The sequence below is a fragment of the Strongylocentrotus purpuratus genome, unplaced genomic scaffold, assembly GCF_000002235.5.
Source record: "Strongylocentrotus purpuratus isolate Spur 01 unplaced genomic scaffold, Spur_5.0 spur5_scaffold_5, whole genome shotgun sequence".
Lineage (NCBI taxonomy): Eukaryota > Metazoa > Echinodermata > Echinoidea > Camarodonta > Strongylocentrotidae > Strongylocentrotus > Strongylocentrotus purpuratus.
The window spans coordinates 24,242,517-24,261,506 of NW_022145611.1; the positions used below are offsets into that span (position 1 = coordinate 24,242,517).

The following is an 18,990-nucleotide window of genomic DNA, read 5'->3' on the forward strand; positions in this document are numbered from 1 at the left end:
ATGAAACTGCAATGATGTCACATCTACTGATTGACCATTTGGGACATTCATAATCAATATTGACAAGTCATAGTAAGACAAGTCATTGATAAATGTGTTCTTATTGTTAGCGGTTTATTGAATAGAATCATTATAGAAGAAGTAATTACTTCATTACAATTATGAAAAACATGTGAGTTACATGAATTATATCATTATTCATGTGTGAATGTGTACGTAGTACTTGTTGACATCATTTTACAATAGTTAGTATTTGTATACAAATCTGTGCTAAATACTTATTATTTTTGTTCAGTTTTTGCAAAAAAAAATATAATAATATAGAATAGATACAAGTAATTTCTAAAAAAAATCCATCTTGGAAAAGATGCTTGAGAGATAATTTGACCATGCCATCTTGTTAGTGTACACCTTGAGTGACCAATTTGTAGAAACAATAAATTAGGTTTAACAACAAATATGTCTGATTGTCTATTATTTCATGTGAGGCATAATGATTTCCGCCCTTTTATAGCAGTAGGGAAAAGATAGATGATAGTTCCATTTATGCAATTAGCAAGATTAAAATATAAATTTTGAAAAAGAAGTAATTATCATAGAGAGAAATAGATGGAGGAACTTATGAATAAATGAATGGGAGACAGAGAAGCTTGACGAAAGGAGTTAGAGAGAGAGAGAACACATGGTCCATTTTATTTCATATTTCATTCCCTTATGACATTAATGGCGTGTGTTAGAGAGAGAGAGTGAGGGATGCATGGGGCAGAAATGGAAGAGAAGGGCCACAAGAGGGGAGTTGGGAAGACTGGGATACAGAGAGAGAGAGAGACAGAGATTGATTGAAATAAGAGGGGAGTGTGGGAAAGAGAGAAAGATCACTGAGGGGGGGGGGGGGGGGTAGCTGCACTAATAAAGTGGTTGATGTTGTTGGCGATGAAAATCATTTTCATGATAAATGAGAGATAACAATAAATCATGTATAGCTCAAAAGTGTTGTGAGATTGTTATACACTTCTCTTTATCTTTCTGTCAAGTCCAAGATATTAATGATCTCGAGATAGAAAGCAATCAGCCAGTATCATAAGTAATATAAATAATGTATGTACAGTGCGACCCAGAAAAAACGAAACCGAGAATTATCGATGTTTTATCATAACTTGATCACAATTATATTTAATAAATGACACAAATTTGTAAAGCTTAGATCCTCCTCTTTCATTTGATGTAACTCATATGATGCATATTTCCGCATGAGTGATTAAAAGCAATTTGAAGGAAGGAGAAACCAAAAAGTCATTTGGCGGGCGGTATCTGAATTTCGAAGAAAAATTCACATTTCTAAAAAGTTAATTTTCTGCTCTTTCATATGACACCTCCATCAGGAAAAATGAGCCAGGAATAACAAAGTTCTGTTCGTTTAAAGTGATGCTTGCAATCCTTGCATTTTCATAATTTGATTAAACGAATTCGTTTTCACTGGCTGCCTGCCGTAGCAACAAACGGAATTGACAAAAGACTTAACTCCGTTTCGTTGACGATCAGACATAGACGAAAGACTTCAAGAAAAAACAAAGAACTACATGACGAAAGAGAAAAGGATATAGGTTGAAGAAAAAGCAAATTAAGACATATTTACGAAAAAGTGAAGAGGATATATTGAAGGAGAAACAAAGACATAACGAAAGAGAAGAGGATAGATTGAAGGAAAAACAAAGAAATACATGACGAAAGAGAAGAGGATAGATTTAAGGAGAAACGAAGACTAACGTAAGAGAAGAGGATAGATTGAAGGAAAAACAAAGAAATACATGACGAAAGAGAAGAGGATAGATTTAAGGAGAAACAAAGACATAACGAAAGAGAAGAGGATAGATTGAAGGAAAAACAAAGAAATACATGACGAAAGAGAAGAGGATAGATTTAAGGAGAAACAAAGAAATACATAACGAAAGAGACGAGGATAGATTGAAGGAAAAACAAAGACATAACGAAAGAGAAGAGGATAGATTGAAGGAAAAACAAAGAAATACATGACGACAGAAAAAGGGATAGATTGGCTGGCTCTCCAATTAATTAGGGCTTCAAACACCTACAATCAGGGGCGGCGATTTCTTTTAATGGCCTGGGGACGAAATGCGAGGGACGAGGGAACGTAGTGAGCAAGAGGGACCAGTGGCATAATGAGCAAAAACGTTGGGGTGTGGGGGGCTCAAGTATTTACGATCAGGTAGAGCAAAGCGAGCAAAACAAGTGGAGCTAAAATTGGCTTGGGGTCCAGGGGCAAAGCGCCATGAAGCTCAGGGGTTCTTTAGGCATTTAATAACGGTCATATGAGCATATGTTGATACCTTATTTGTGATACTGGCAGGTCACTAATTTGGAGTGAGGTCTAGGGGCGGCGCTCCCAGAAGCTCAGGGGTTTTAGGCATCAAATTACGATCAGACTGATGAGCATTTAGGGACCGTCTTAGGGCCCTCGGTGGGGTCCAGGGGGTAGAGTCCCGGGAGCCTAGGGGAAAATAATGCCATTTTAGCAACATTTGTATATTGCTGGTACCAAATTAGAAATAAACCATGTTTGATTTTATTGGGGGGGGGGGGGGGGTACTGGTACCCCCTACATACATACATACATACATATTGGTATTTATTTAGCGCCTTTACATGAACATGCTCAAGGCGCTTTACATTTTAAAATACAAACATAATAGTTATATAATCTCCAAGTGCATTACACTCTAAAAAATGACAATTACAAAGAAAACAAATGAGTTTTTAAATGTCTCTTAAATGATGTGACTGAGGTGCAAGAACGAATGCTTAAAGGGAGACTATTCCAAATAGTGGGACCAGAAATAAATACAGCATATTACCGCACAGAACCGGCTCTAAAATATCCCTGCACATAATACAACAAGAAAGTATGCATTATATTCACACAAGTACATAAATCCAGTAAATATAACATGCAACTTGGAGAGCAATAACAAACACGTCAGTCTGTTAGGCAACATAACAAACAAAACAATGTATGTATGTATGGAAATTTTGGTTTCGTGTGACACGTAATTGTGCCTTTTTTTTCTTCAGCCCGGCATTCCTAGATCATTTTTCATAGTCTATGAACCCCCCCCCCCCCCCCCATCAGTACGCCAGTGCAATGGGAGGAAGTGACGGAAGAAGTGACTACCCCCCCCCCCCCCCCCCATGGGGCATCTCGCAAAAGACATGAGGAAATAATTTATGTCGTGTGAAAAGCCAGGGAAGGACACAGACACGAAACCTCCATGTGACGTGCGTGGACTTTGGCTCCACCTACTTTGTGTTTTGCTCAAAAAAGTATCCACAAAAAGGACTATGTATGCCCTTTTTGTGATGCGACCTATCAGTAAACCTGTATTTTACGCAACATTCCATGGGCCAGTACCCAAATGTTCATAATTATATCGGTCCCTTTCTGGATTGCCTCACTCCCGGCCGTCCCCCAAAGAATTTTTTTTTTCAAAGTGTTACATGTGTCCTCAAAATATATATTGATGTGTCATCCTGACGAAAGTGGTGTTTTCATAATGATTATGGGCCTCCTTTATATATATTATGGAAGACTTTAGAAGACAACTGTTACAGTCCAACTAAGAGTGTAGGGCATGCTTGAAAGCATCTTCTAATCTGTCCTGACTAAAATGTAAAATGTTGTTCAAATTCTGAATTCTTTGTTGAAAAACTTGCTTGCTAGCAATAGTGTATACATTTTTTACAATTTTTAATGTCTAGTCCGGTTAATAATAGCACGTAATGATGTTATTAATTGACACGTACTTCACATTATCTATCGATAAGCGTAACGATTTGGTTTAGTATCATATAACAAAATATAACACATGACAAGTATGGTTTTCCTGAAAATTACATTACAATGTATATTCATCGTTATGGAAAGTGTTGTATAATATACAACAATGGGAAAATAATTGTTTCCAGACCAATGATTTAAGTGAGAAGAAACATTTAACATTGAAGCTGTTGCCGTTTGTATATACATAAACTTGAAATAATAAGTAGCCTTGAAAGTGTCGCAATATATCATGTGTGAGTTAACTTGAAGTTTAATGGTGTAGGTTTGTCTGAGACTATTATAGCCTATACTGAGATATCTCCAATCAAATCAAACTGAGTGATGTTATCTAACAACTTAACAATATCAATCATCTATTCTCCTAAATAAACATATACTTTATTATCTCATACAAATGTCTGATATAAAAATAGTGGAGAAACATAAGTACACTTTATTCTTACATTACAAACATCTTTAGAGAACTAAAATAATTTCAATGTAATTGAAAGCACAAAAACTTTCCCAAATTTTTAGGTACTGGTTTAAACTACATGTATAAAAAGATTGATTAACTCATTAATCAATCAATAATGAAATGCCAGTAAATGTTATAAACAATACAATTTTAGATTACTAGATCTTCACATCAAGCAAAAGTACCTCCTGAAAGAAAATATAGGAAATCTTTCTCCATATACCGTATACGAGACAAATTCCATACTACTACACGAGACTTCATTTGACCTACATTTTATCTTATTTTAACCCATTGCTTACTACATTGTCTCAATTCCATTTGCTTAGTACATGAAAAACCTGGTTCCTGAATAGCTAATGGATTAATAAGTTACAGATAATATTCTAATTTATATAACATATTTTATATAATTCAATAACATTTATAGTCTATTTCAGTAATCTAATTTCTTCCAGATCAGGGACAGTAATAGTTAATAGGCAGTGACAAAACCTTAAAAAGGTGAAGAAAAAAAAAAATGTGTTCCAATTAAACAAAGAAAATGCTTCAATGCAAAGTAGAATTAAACTGAGTTGTGATATTAATGCAATACACAAGTACTTTCATAAAATGATAAAGTTTTTGTTGTCGAAAAAATATGAGAGGTCCTGGGTTCAAATCCCCCAAAGGAGAAGGATCTTACGAGAAAAACAGAGATTAGTGATATTTTTTCCATGGCAACTGGGAGAGTGATCCACGTCCTACGTCACAATCCACCAACCAAACTACTAAGTTGAGATTCGGATAGACTGAAGTGATCTCATATTTCAAACATTCATAACTTCCTTACTATTGATCCGATTCATTTCAAACTTTTGCCATTCTGTTTCTGTTATCTTTCTGCTTTTATACAAATCAACCTATTACAAGGGTTGGATTGTCCTGTAATATTCATGAAATTTGTAACAGTAAGAATATGGTAATATTGATTATTATCTATGTAAGGCTTCCAAGTGGTACAATAAATCAGTGTATTCAATATCTTTAGCGCAGTAGCCGGATGACTGACCAATATTGTTTTCGTATTGCTCAGTCATCCGGGAACTTTCAACCTTGAAACGAAACGAAAACAAAGCCATATTTACCGAGGTAAGCCAAATTGTGTTATTTCGCTAGTCAGCCTGATATAGATAATAATGATAATATTGTATGGCTTTGTTTTTGTGTGATACAATAATATATTGCTCTCGCTATGACAATATGTTCTTGTATCACACTCAAAGCCATCCAATATTATATAAATATTTTTACCTCAATTTTAAGAGCAGAGTAATGCACTAAAAAGTTTTTTCAAGGTACAATCTAACTTTTGATGTAACCATGAATTATAATTAACCTAGCTCTGTAGACTGTACATCCACCAAGAAGATAACTGTGGCAGTTTTCATCAAAGAACATTTTGTAAATACACTTAGAAAAGAGAGAATATCAAGGGGCATCTATCTATAATAAAAATGATCACACTGTTTAAGAATTTGGTCATGTTTTCTTTTCAACTATCTGGAGGTAGGTTTATGCACAATCTATTTTAGTGTTTTAAAGTACCTTTGAAGTTACAATTAATTTGAAAGTGTTGAAATAGTTCATTGAAAAATTGTTAAGAAAAACATCCCGGAAATTTTATGGAAAAGAAAATATTTTGTATTGAAAAACAACCTAAATTATTCATGACTTTCAATATCCTATTCTTATATGAATAACACAAAATCATTGATTTTTTACAATGTGTAATTATATAGAAATCCATGATATTGTCTTCACCTGCAAATATGAATCTCATTTCTCATATTTTTTTGACAGATCTGTTTTTACATCTATATATAATTTTGTTAAAAAGTATATTGAACTAAATTGCTTGGTAAAGAGTTTCATAGTAAGACTAAGAGCCCTGCATTCCTTATTCAGTCGAGGGATCATGGAGGAGTGGTGCCAATGATAGCGTTTAACAATGGAAGACTCTTTCAGGATTAACTTCTGCCAAGACGACTTGAAGTCGCCAAGGATGAAGTAGGTCTGTCCCACCTCCAGGTTTGGACATCGGCAGCTACCAGATCGAGAGTACTGCGAGATGGAGATCCTTCGTCCTGCATGTATGGCAGGGAGGTCGTATGCCTTCTTGTGGAGTTCATCAACATAGACAGTGAGGCACAGTTCATTGTTAAAGCGCTGCGCCTTTCGGACTGTACCTGTTATCACTGCAAAAAAATGTGGTTTGATAACAAAATGGTAAAGCATAGAATTTGGATCCATTATTGTGAAATCAAACTCTTTTTATTTCAATTCCCTAGAATTTTTCAAATTCTTTGCAGGTTTGAATTTCATACCACTAAAGAGGGACTTCAGTTGGTTTTACTCAATTATCCTGTTGACCCCCCTCCCCCCCCAAAAAAAAAACATATATGGAGAGGTAACAGCTTGACATAGAATAATGATAAGACTAAAACCAGGTAAATGGCATCCCTGGAAGAAAAGTTCTTCCAAAAACATGGCCCTGAAGTAAAATGAAAAGACAATAGAGGGAGTGCTACTTAATGTTATTTCTTCATCATAAACATTTAAAACAAAAAATAAACATAGCCTTCATCTCCACTAGTCTGGAAAACTCACCTAACGTTGTAGATGATGTATACAAACATGGGAGAGCAGAGCTAGGCAAAGCATAACCATATAATGTGAAGGATGCAGGGTCACACATTTTGCACTTCCTGTAGTAGGGACAGTGGAAGAAATAGCTGAAGGAAGATGAAAATGACCATTAGCATGCAAGCTATTTTTTTAAAATTATATCCTGCATAACAAAATATTGGTTCTTTATGAGAGCTCGTCATGTGACCAGAAATATTTCAACCAATTTAAGGTTGCTCTGAAAAAGTATTATTTGGGAGTACTATTTGGGAGGAGAAGTACTACTTGGGTTTACTACTTGGGAGTTGATTTTTTTTTGGATGAAGTTTATTCAAATTGCAAAATGTTTAATACACTTTTTTTTAAAGGAAACAAGTATTATCCAGACAAATTTTAATACTGTTTTTTTTTCTTTCGGATGCAGAATATAAAAAAAACATACCCTGCCTTCTTTTCGAGGTACTGGCCTCGATGACTCTAATAGGACGATTTGCTTCGGAGCTGCGCCCTTAAAACAAATTGTACTAATGGAGTCACCTCTTGCCCATACTTTTAAGCAGAACCTCACAAGACAGTGTTTATTTGTGTAAATACTTTACTATGTTTTTACACTTGGTTCTGGATTTAATGAGGATTTAGATTTTAATTATAATAATGAAGTAAAAGCACATATTAATTTTTAAATAATTTTTGTGTGTAAAATGATAGCAAACAGATAATACAGCAGATAAGCCGAGAAGAACAAAGAAGTTATTTTGATCCAAAATAGCATGAAATCTCCAAACAGTCTTACTTAGATAACTACTTTTTGTTTGAAGGCAATGAAGAAAAAAAAAGGGGAAAAAAAGGTGTTAATCACATTAAGAAGAATCAAGTGTAACAATCATAATTATCCAACACAAAAACATGTTAATCGAACTTGCATGCTAGTATTTGTTACAATATAGTGGTTACTCTTTACTACCTACATTCTATTTTTCATAGAACTCTTTGTCTTCATCTTTAACTTAAATAATGCCAGTCTACATTTCATGCATCCTAAAAAAGGGTAAGGTCACACTCAAAATCAAGGCATTCATGATCATTAGTAAAAAGCATTAAGGTACATTCTTTCATAGCAAACTAACAATGTTATATTTAACAATGTCACATCAGCATTTGAGTCTATTTTGTTTCTTCTTCAATTCAAGTTTTTAATGTTTATGCAATCAGAAGGAAATAAAACAACTGAAAAGGTGATGATGCAGTTGGAATGTCAATAATCATAATGAAGGATAACATCATTATTCTGAATGAACAGAGCAGAGATGGGAAAGTTTGGATGCACACCTGCACAGGATGAACATTTCAATATAGACAATAAAGATGACCTTAAAATGTATGTCGGATTGCGATTTTACACAGCTAATTAAAATGATTTACCTTTGGCATACCATTTAGAGAATTAACATGGAAATCTGTATCATCATCAAGTGATTCCAACGAGCCAGAAATATAAATATGATATCATCTTTAACAAAAATGTAGATATAGATATTGAATCTAAAATAGGATAGGCTAGTACATAAGGATAGTACAAAAGGCTACTCAATAGGATATTGGTTAACCTTAGTGCGTTTTGAGTGAAAACAAAATTGCAGCGTTTACATGGGGGAGACTAGGAAGGACCAAATCACTTTTGAAAGTTTAAAGTGTGCACTGACATATTTATTACATTTATCAATACACTAGAACTTGTCCTAGGTATTTTTTTCTTCTGAAATTCCCTATGCTTAGTATTTGCACCAAAATTATAATGCACTGAGGGTATCCTTGTATGGACCAGACATCCCCTTCCTCTGGCACATGTGACATTACCTGAGGGTGATGGTTCAAAGGGTGAGGTAGGACCATGGACATCAAAGGGTGTGGTAGGACCATGAACATCAAAGGGTGTGGTAGGACCATGAACATCAAAGGGTGTGGTAGGACCATGAACATCAAAGGGTGTGGTAGAAACATGAACATCAAAGGGTGTGGTAGGACCATGGACATCAAAGGGTGTGGTAGAACCATGAACATCAAAGGGTGTGGTAGAACCATGAACATCAAAGGGTGTGGTAGGACCATGGACATCAACGTCTCTGATATCCTTGAGACACTCCTCAGGATTTCCTCTCCTATGACAAGAAGTGTCAGAAAATCAGCTTTAAGTGATACGAGCTATACAATAAACTGTTCCTACTTTAATTAGGCTGGTGTCTACTACAGGAATAATGATTTATTTGAAAGTTTTTGTTCTCGATACAAAAATCTGTACCTCAACAATTTTTAGCTGTTCAGCTACAGCCTGGACAACAATATGACCCAACTTGACCTTTCTTATGTAATAAATAATAGGTTAAACTTTTGCATTGAATTTAAATAAAAAGTTTAACTTTCTTACATCTTCACTATCATAGACTAACAGCCATGATTAGAATAAGTACTAATAAAGATTTGGTTGTCTAGTGGATCTATTTTTTGACAGTTTGAGTCCCTGACATGGCCTCATGTCCTTTATTAAGACAGTGATCTACATTTACCACTCTCAACCCAGGGGTAGATAATGGGTATCAGGCATGTAGAAAGTCCTTGAAGCTTGGCTACAGGCAGGGTAAATTACTTCTTTCTTGGCACCTTGAGGGTTCCCTTATTATGTTCACAATAGAATTGTAGCTATTATCTTTACCATGATAGCTGAATTAATATCTTTGGTGACATTTTTCAAATGCTTGCCCTTAAAATCTATCTAGTTATTACAATAATAATGATAATAATAATAGTGGGTTCTTGTATAGCGCTCATGTCAGTCAGATTTGACCAGGGCTGGATTTGACCCTCCTGGCGCTCCCGATTATTGTCCTGGCTTTAGCACGGGTGCCAAACGGCGCTCTAGCATTTTCAAGGAATATTTAGCTACAATTGTTATCAGAAACAAATTAGATGGTCATTCAAGACATCTTTAGTGACAGTTGGGAAGGACATGTGTCAAATATTTGATAACCGTAAAGACAAGGACATATTTCTAATTAAAATCAAAATAACGTCATAGGCATAACACAAACATCAAGAAATAAAATCCAAGTGTTCAAAGAGGAATACTTACTTTCGAGGATCAACGATTTTGAATACTTTCCCTTGAGGAACAGTGGTCTTCGCCTCACTAGTTGAGAGAAGATACATCTCACCTACATCAAGATATATTAAAAGAATAATACATAACCATGTACAAAGTTGTATCAAATTTACATTTGTCTTAGGCTCATACTGTGTTTTATCAACGATATTAAGCAAATAATTACCGTTGATGAAGGTGATGGGACAAACTATCACTTCCGAGGCGATCTGGATGTAGCTATCTTTCCGAAGGGAAGCTGAGGAAAGATAGCGTATACATTCAGATCGCTGAGGAAGTGATAGTTTGCCATCGCCTGAAACCAAAAGGTTATTATTTGCTTTATATTCCACACCGGGAACATTTCACTTCTTCCGTCATTTCAGAGCAACACATCATCAAGTAACAGCTAGCAAACGGTGTACGATACGTACAGTGCAAGCAGTATTTACATACGTACGTATACGCAACGTATACAGGAAAGTGCGTTGCACTGTGCAGATAGTACTTTTATCTTCAGTAAAAGTGCGTTGCTCTGTGTAGATAGTATTACTATCTACACAGTGCAACGAACTTTTCTTCTACCATCAATGATGGGCGAACTATCTTTCATCACGTGAATTACTTTTGACCAATCGCAGCGCAAGATTCTTTGTATGTGGAATATATTAACAATTACATCCTTCAAAAACCAAATAGCAATTTTATCCTACAACTATTTATCTAGGTTCTTTTTTCTTCTCTCTTTTATTTCACAGACAATGATGTGGTTGTAGGACACATGCATGCTCTGGCAAAAACTTCTCCATGATCAAGTACACTAACTAATTATTAAGTTCAATCTTGGACTAAATGTTAAACCTAACCCTAACTCTATAACCATAGACCTAACCTACAACTCAATTGCAATACTAATAACCCTGTATTTTTTGACAAAGTAAGCTTGGAGCAATTATCGACAGAGCATACATGTATATCACACCATATGTGATGTCTTTCATGTTTCTCTTTGAATCTATCAAAACTAACACTGGAATACATTCTTAAATCACTCTTCACATTTAAGAATGTTATCTCGCCAATTTTCTGAGCTAATGTTAAAGGTACAAAGTTTTGGGAAATTTTGAAAATTGGGTGGATGGTGGATGTGGATTTATCATAAGCACTAGAAAATTTAGCCCCTAAAACACTTCTGCTTTCGAGAAAAATTGAATATAAAAATTTACCGGTACTCCCGGTAAATTTTGATAAATTTCAAATAACGCCTACATGTACGGAGTCGAACGTATAGCTGCGACTATGAAAATCTCAGAATATGTAGTTGTGATATATAATTTCCAAACGGGAATAGCTAATCGGTCGATTTTAGTGAAGAAACATTTTTTTATAGCTTAATTAATATCTTGACCTTGAGAGGGAGCTATACAACATAAAGAGTTTATTATTTACAATTGCATATCTTTAGACTCAATTTCAACCGCGACAACGATCACTGAATATTGTAGGATCGCATATAAAATTATGCTTCCAATATGTTCATTTGAACCAAATTCATGACCCCATACCAAAACTTTGTATTACCTTTAATCTAGAACCGTTTGCATGCATGACATTTTAATGAACTTTGTAAGTAGTTCAGATTTAAGAAGGATTCATGCCACAAAATAATTACATACAAACTGACACAATACCCATTTTTGTAGTTGATTTAAGTTTCTTGCCCTGAAAATAACCTTCCCTAACAATTCACAAAAGATTTAAAATGCAAGATTTGATAAATTATACGGAAATATACCTGCTTCATCCTCTCCAAATGAAAGGATATTCTTAGGGAAGGATCCCAGCATAGACCCAGTGCAAACAGTGTTGTCCCCAAGACAGAACTCTCTGCTATTCCATTCTTGGGTAGTTGTGTTCTCATTCAATTGAAACAATCGTCTATTAGTCATACAAGAGTATAAGAAGAAAAGAAGAGTTTAATGTGTTGAATAAACAGACATTTCAATTCTTGAAAGAAGATCATCCCGTTAGACTACTATCCATGAAATAATTAATCTCCAGGAGGTTCACATGCCTCATCAATAAATCTTGACCTGATCTGAAGAATAAAAGATATGGTAACTTGGTCACTTTTAGTCACATAAACTCACTTTTTACGTACAGTTCATTAATAAAGTGATTTGCAGGATAAATAGAAATTATCAAATTTATGAAACATACACTCCCAAAACAGGGCCAAGACAAGTCAAGTGCACTGAAGAAAGTCTAACAAATATTTTGTTGAGACATGAAGTAAATTCTTGTACATACCCTGATACATAATCTCCAAAGATGTATTTTCCATTAAGGTTTGGGTACTGACACCCTCTGTACACATATCCGCCAATCACAGATTTGCCAACGGTATGAGGGTATACATGGATGGGCAGTACTTCATTCTCTGCAAAACAAAAACAATAATGTTTTTTTACAACGATAATCATGTCACATTTCATAACGAAAGTTCTCCATACATGCTATACAAGTATGTCATAACAAAGTATCATGACAACAGTCAGGGTTTTCATTTATTCACATGTCAAGATGCTACACAGAGAATCTTTATCGAATTAATAATTCGATGCTACAATAATGAAATAAGGATCATGTTGCAGAGTGGTTTATATTGAAGTGGTACTGGTACTTCATAAATAGATCCCAACAGGCATCATTATTGGTTTATCCAAACTCAGATATTATATTTCTCACTGCTAACTTTGAACAAAAAAGCAATGAGATCTATCAAATATCATCAACAGCGTATGTATAAATTTTTTAATACTGTTATGAAACATTCCACAACCTGCAATTTTGCATTCTAAACCTATGTGGTATGATTCATTCAAGAATTTTCTTTTTCACATCATGGTTTTATTGATAAAGGATATGAAAGTGAACACAGACTGTCTCATTCTCTTACCAAGAAAATTACAAATTGTATTATCATAGCAGGAAAACCCTTCTTTCCCCCGCCATCCATAGTTGCCTCCCTTCTCGATGATATCAATCTCTTCATAGCTACTCTGGCCAACATCCCCACAGAAAATACGCCCTCTTCCCTCCCCTGTCTGTCTATCGCCCTGGTCGATAGAGCAACGCCACATGTTCCGGGTGCCATAGGCATAGATCTCGTGACGTCTCTCACTGTTGCTGTACGAGACATATGGGTTGTCGGGTGGTATGGCATAGGCAAGACCTTCTTGTTGCTGATCTACATCAATTCTGATTACAGATCCTAGCAGCTCAGCCCTACAAAAATAAAACAGATTTAAAATAAGCAGAATACAATCTCTTACAAATCCACAACAGACACAAAGGTTTATGATACAGAATTTCCTATAAGTATGTTAACTGTCGAATTAAAGCTGGAGCTATTAAAAACACTTACTGTTTGGTTGGAAACTCTTACGATGAGCATGAAAAGTCTTACAGATTTTCACTAGAGGTTTAGATAAGATCTGCAAATGTTTCATATCACGAAATAATGGAATTATAACCAACACAACACTGGTTTTTGCAATTTTCAAAAGGCTCTTCCTGTAAAAAATGCTTTCGTGTTATGAAAGTTTCTGGTTTATATACTGGCGTGCACATACGTGCATACTACATTAAAATGATGAGTCCACAAATACAAAATTTCACTTACATCAACCAGTTTATGAGACGTATAGTATCATTAAAGACAATATAACAGATAAAAGTATTTAATAGTTGAGGAGAAAAGCTGACTAAGAGCCAAACAATGAAATGTGTGCATTAACAGAAAGAGATGACTTACAAATTTTGGGCATTTCCATATTGCCCAAAGGGATCTCCACCTCGTCCACCATCACCAAGGATAGCATAGAGGTAACCCTGATCATCAAACAGCATCTGACCACCATTATGATTACCAGCAGGTTGTTCAACATCAAGGATAACGCTCTCTGTTGTCATGTTCACCCGGTTGGAGTCATTGGACATGGTTTGAAATTCACTAATCCTGATTATTTCTGACCCTGAGGAAGATAAAGTGCTGTAATACACAAACAATCTGCTGTTGCTGGTAAAGTTCGGATGGAAGGCCAGTCCAAGGAAGCCCCTTTCATCTCCCCTTCGACTTGATGTCCGGACGGTGTCCTGGATGTCAAGGAAGGGATCGTTGAGTCGTGTCCCATTCCTGAGATACACATGGACAATTCCTACTTGTTCTGCTATGAAGAGACGGTGGGTGCTGTCGTTGGCATTGACAGCAAGAATAGGGTTACGTAAGTCATTGGCAAATTCCTCGAAGCACAGGCAGCCATCCCCTCCACCAGTTCGTGCTTCCCAAGCCAAGTCATCAAGGAAGGTATCCTGAAGGATGTTTGGGTAGCAGTAGTCCATATCACCTATCTCCACTGCAGCACAGAATGCGCTCTCACTTGCATTGTGTGCATCAATAATTGCTGCATCATCCGTCACTAAGGGAATAAGTCCTGGACATGTGTTGTAGAGAGAAGAGCAATATCCTCCACACAGACCTGGCAGAGAGGTCTTACGATGTGTAGTCTCTGCATCAAATAAATGAGCTGCGTAGGGTGAACATTCCTGGCACAAGATATCCTTCAGGAAGTTTCTGCATTCATGTGCGGCACTTTCTGGCAGGTTTCTCTTCAGCGTCTGGTATCTTTCTCGGATGGCTTCATTCTGAGTCAATGTACAACAACCAAAGTCCTTGTAACCATCACAAAATGGCTGACTGTCTGATGGAAGCTCAAATGGTGGGTAGAAATCAAGGCACTGGGGATGTGCACGGACAAAAGACAGATGTAACCCTAGCACAAGTAGGCTCAGCATCATGATGACCCTCTTCATATTTATCTTCTTTTTAAGGTCTGATGGGAGATCTAGAGAAAGAATGCAAAGAACCACATAATGAAATACATTTATAAACCAATGTTGACTTGACAGGGTGGCGTACATTCAGGTCTACCTGCCAGAGCAGCCGGACTATATACTCTGCTAATATCATTTGATAAAAACAACCAGGAAGTAAAGGCCGAACAGGGCATTAAAATGATATCATCACCATTCACCCATGTCCCACCCCCTCAAAATGATAGTCCATAGTGTTCAGGTAAACAAATGACGAAGAAAACAAATATCACTGCCAGAGATAAACATTCCTGTAAAAAGTGAATACTGAAGAGAGAGACAAGTGATTTTAGCGTTCATTTAGCAGTGCACAAACACTGCTGTAGTGCAGTGGTCGCCGACATGCAATGCCAGGATGCAGAGAGAGCAGACGCGCCCGGTGGGGTCACTCAATGTGACTTCCGGACCGCATGACCGTTACCAAAATCGCGGAAAAAGGGGTCAATTTCAAGCAATGTCCGCGGACAAAATATTCCTCGAAATAAAGAAAATAGGGGTGCACAGGTGTCCCCGAAATTGATAAATAGGGGTCAGGAAAAGGGAAAAGAGAAAACCGGGAAGGAAAAAGAGAAAACCGGGAAGAAAAATTCTCGGAGCCGAGTCTTGTCCTTGAAATATGGTAAAATAGGGGTAAATTTGCGAAAGTGTCCTTACAATCTTAAAAATAGGGGTATTCCAAAGTACGATTTTGTCCTTGTTTTGATGTAAAAAAAGGGGGTTAAATTTCACAAAATGTCCTTGAAATTGACCGCAAAAGGGGGTTATATGCATTGGTGGTAACGGTCATACGTGTCACTCTTTGCAGGGGAGTGACCCCACCGGGCAGACGCGACAGCGACTGGTCGATGTACCCGGCCCCCCCCCCCCCCCCACTCAGTGTTATTTAGGGTACGCATATGCTCGTTCCCTCTTTTTGAAAGCACCCCCTATCTGAGGACTGCCAACATTTCCGAACCCCCCTATCGCGGGCTTTTCGCGGGCTTTTCCTGCTTTGGAGACCCCCCTAAATCAGGAAAAATGCTCAATGTACCCCCCTAAATTCGGAATAATTTCTCAGGAGTCCAAAGAGATGAGAGGAAAATAGAAAAAACACCCCTTTTTAAAGAAATCTCCGGGTGAAAGTCAAATACCCCCCTTTTTTAATATTTCTCGGGCCGGACTTTGTCGCATGAAAAGTACCCCTTTACCGGACATTTTGGCAACACGCATGCGGTCATTTCGAAACCTGAGTGGGGGGGGGGGGGGGGGGGGTCGATGTAATAGTAATAATGACTGCTATGAGAGACATAGCTGTTTTTTATACTCTCAAGGGGAGGTTACATCGTGCTATCGCCCAAAGGCGTGCCGAGGGATAATAGCACGATGTAACCTCCCCGAGAGCCTATAAAAACAACTATGCCTCGAATAGTAAAGCAGTCATTATAACTTTTATATACCGAAAAGGGTCATTGAATACATGTGCGACTTACCAATCATGGTAATCAAGTTTGTTTACGCTATATCGAGACCTAGTCTTAATAGGGTGTCTGATCGTGCACCACTCGAGTTTGTGTGCTAAAATCCTTCCCATTGAGATTGCACGCGCATATACGTAAAATGCCAAAACCGGTCAATAGTCTTTTGAAAAGTGCCCTTTGGCGTTTTTCAAAAGACTATTGACCGGTTTTGGCATTTTACGAGAATGGCTAAAATCACGACTGCAATTTCGACCAATCAGGTGGCTGATTTTTTTCCCTCTCTTTTTTTCCCTCCCCCTTTTCTCTTTTTCCCGACGGCAGCGCAATTTTACCGACAATATCCTGACAGGTGGGGGTGTCGCACCCCCACACCCCCCCCCCTTTGGCGACGCCCCTGATCGTACATCGCACTTCGTAGGCATAACATGACTTTTAAACATTAAGTCAATCACTAGGTATATAATTTACGCCGTTGCCTTCCTAAAGTCGTTTAGAAAATTTCCTGCTTACCAAACTTTTCGGTGTTTTCTGGTCGAAAAAAAGGTATCTTCTTCCGCTCCTGCACGCGCATATTTTTTTTACACAACAGACTGTTTATAGCCACTTCAGTATACTTTGCGAATGACTGGAGACTGCAGAGTCTAACATTACTCTTCTCGGTATGTTTGGATTGCTGGAGCTGTACCTACTCGGGCGTGTAGCTAGCAGCGGTTGTGATTAGCTACATTAATTGTAGACAGGGGCGGCGATCCCAAGGGGGACGGGGACACGTCCCCCCGGAAAATTCGAAAAAGTGCCAAAAAGGTATAGCAAATACTGACTAAAGACTGCAACACACTTATAAGCTGTGGAGGGCCCAAGAGTGCAGCGTTTAGACTAATAAAAATACAAAAAACCTTCTCGCTCGTTCGCTAGCATCCCTCGCATTAATATCCTTCAAAAAATACAAGTAAATATTGTAGAAAATCTGTATTCCATTGGTATCACGTAAGCCCAGTTTACACTGTATGTTTACAAGATTAAGAGTTATAGAAATAGATCAGTGCTACAAAAATGAATATTCCGCTTGCTCTTTTCAGTAAGGAGTAACTACAACATATTAAGTGTATATATTTGCCAGTCTGATATTTTAGAGCAGTGGTCTTGTAATCCGGTGACCCGGGTTCGATGCGCTAGAGCCCTTTGGTAAGGCATTAATCCTCATTACCATGTCTCTCGGAGAGGACCTAAAGCCATCGGCCGCCTGGTTGCTTACTAACAAGCATTTATGCTTTCTTAGCAGTCAGGTAAAATAACCACCACCAGGCTGATATTTGCCTTTTCAACTCCCATGTCACGTAAGCTATATGACACAGGTCTAGAGTGGGAAATAGAAATCCCATCCATGCCCAAGCTCCCTACTGATACTAAACTTTACCTCCTAAACTGATATTAACAACCCTTCGGAATGCCCAGCTAATTACCAGCAAAGTAAAAGCGAAGTGTAAAAAAAAAAGGTATTTTGCTTGGTTTTATAATATAATTTCGCTAAGGAAAGTAATTTTGTAATAGAACAAAACTTCAAAAACATGTGAGGGGTTAGTCAGTGTCGTCACCTTTGCCCCTCTCGATTACTATGCTCACTGGCGTACTGATGGGGGCTTGGGAGCAGTTACCCCTCCCCCCCCCCCCCCCCAAAAAAAAAAAAAAGTTTTTCTAACTTTTTTTGTAAATTATACTGTTGTATGCGTTTATGGAAATTTCCCAAATTTATAGTCAGCCAAAAATATGCTTATTTAGAAGCCTACATGTCAAGGCCCGCGGATCGGGGGCTCAAGCCCCCCCTCCCGGCCACCTCACTGTTTTGAAAAAGTATGTTGAAGAGAACCTGCCAGTGTCACAAAATATGAGGTATCAAAATATGCTCGCCTGACCTTAATGATATAGTTTCTCAAATATATATTTCGTATTTGTACAATGTGTGACCAAAACAAATTTCCATGAACTCTTGTGAATTTAGATGAATAAAAAGAATTTAATCGAATTGAATTGAATATATATTGTGCACATTATGTAAGAATTTAAAAATACTTTTTTCTTTGGGGGAAAGGCGGGGGGCAATCCAAAAAGAGACCGATGCATGTATGTGAAAATTTGGGTACTGGCCCATTGATTGTGGCCTAAAATGGAGGTTTACTGATAGGTCGCTTCACAAATAGGGCATACATAGTCCTTTTTTGTTGATACTTTTTTTGAGCAAAACACAAAGTAGGTTGAGCCAACGTCCACACATGTGACATCGCACCCATGGAGGTTTTTTTTCTGTGTCCTTCTCTGGCTTTTCACACGACAGCATGTCACAAACTGCACGCTCGCGATGAGGATGTTGTGCACATTATTTCCTCATGTCGTATGTGAGATGCCCCACGTTCCGAGGATCTATTCCCTTACCCCTTGGACACAGCTAGAGCGTTCTGCAGTTGAAAATGAAATGTGCGAGTCA

General features: G+C 37.3%; 1 protein-coding gene across 1 annotated transcript; it reads right to left on the minus strand.

Moving 5' to 3' along the window:
* Positions 1 to 2,439: 2,439 nt before the first annotated feature.
* LOC589719 (HHIP-like protein 2) lies at positions 2,440 to 15,223 on the minus strand. The gene is made up of 8 exons (XM_030999140.1): positions 13,934 to 15,223; positions 13,076 to 13,404; positions 12,427 to 12,556; positions 11,912 to 12,054; positions 10,108 to 10,189; positions 8,838 to 9,139; positions 6,328 to 6,550; positions 2,440 to 2,509 (listed from the first exon to the last, which is right to left on the minus strand). The coding sequence occupies exons 1-8, from the start codon at positions 15,097 to 15,099 to the stop codon at positions 2,440 to 2,442; spliced, it is 2,445 nt and encodes an 814-aa protein (XP_030855000.1). The 5' UTR covers positions 15,100 to 15,223.
* Between the last annotated feature and the right edge of the window lie 3,767 nt (positions 15,224 to 18,990).

Excerpts from the sequence above, each read along its gene's own strand:
- LOC589719 (XM_030999140.1), bottom strand. The coding sequence starts at position 15,099 with ATGTACGCCACCCTGTCAAGTCAACATTGGTTTATAAATGTATTTCAT. Across the intron at positions 12,055-12,426 it reads TTTGGAGATTATGTATCAGG|ACGATTGTTTCAATTGAATG; the intron begins GTATGTACAAGA and ends TATGACTAATAG. Across the intron at positions 6,551-8,837 it reads CTTTGAACCATCACCCTCAG|TGATAACAGGTACAGTCCGA; the intron begins GTAATGTCACAT and ends ATTTTTTTGCAG.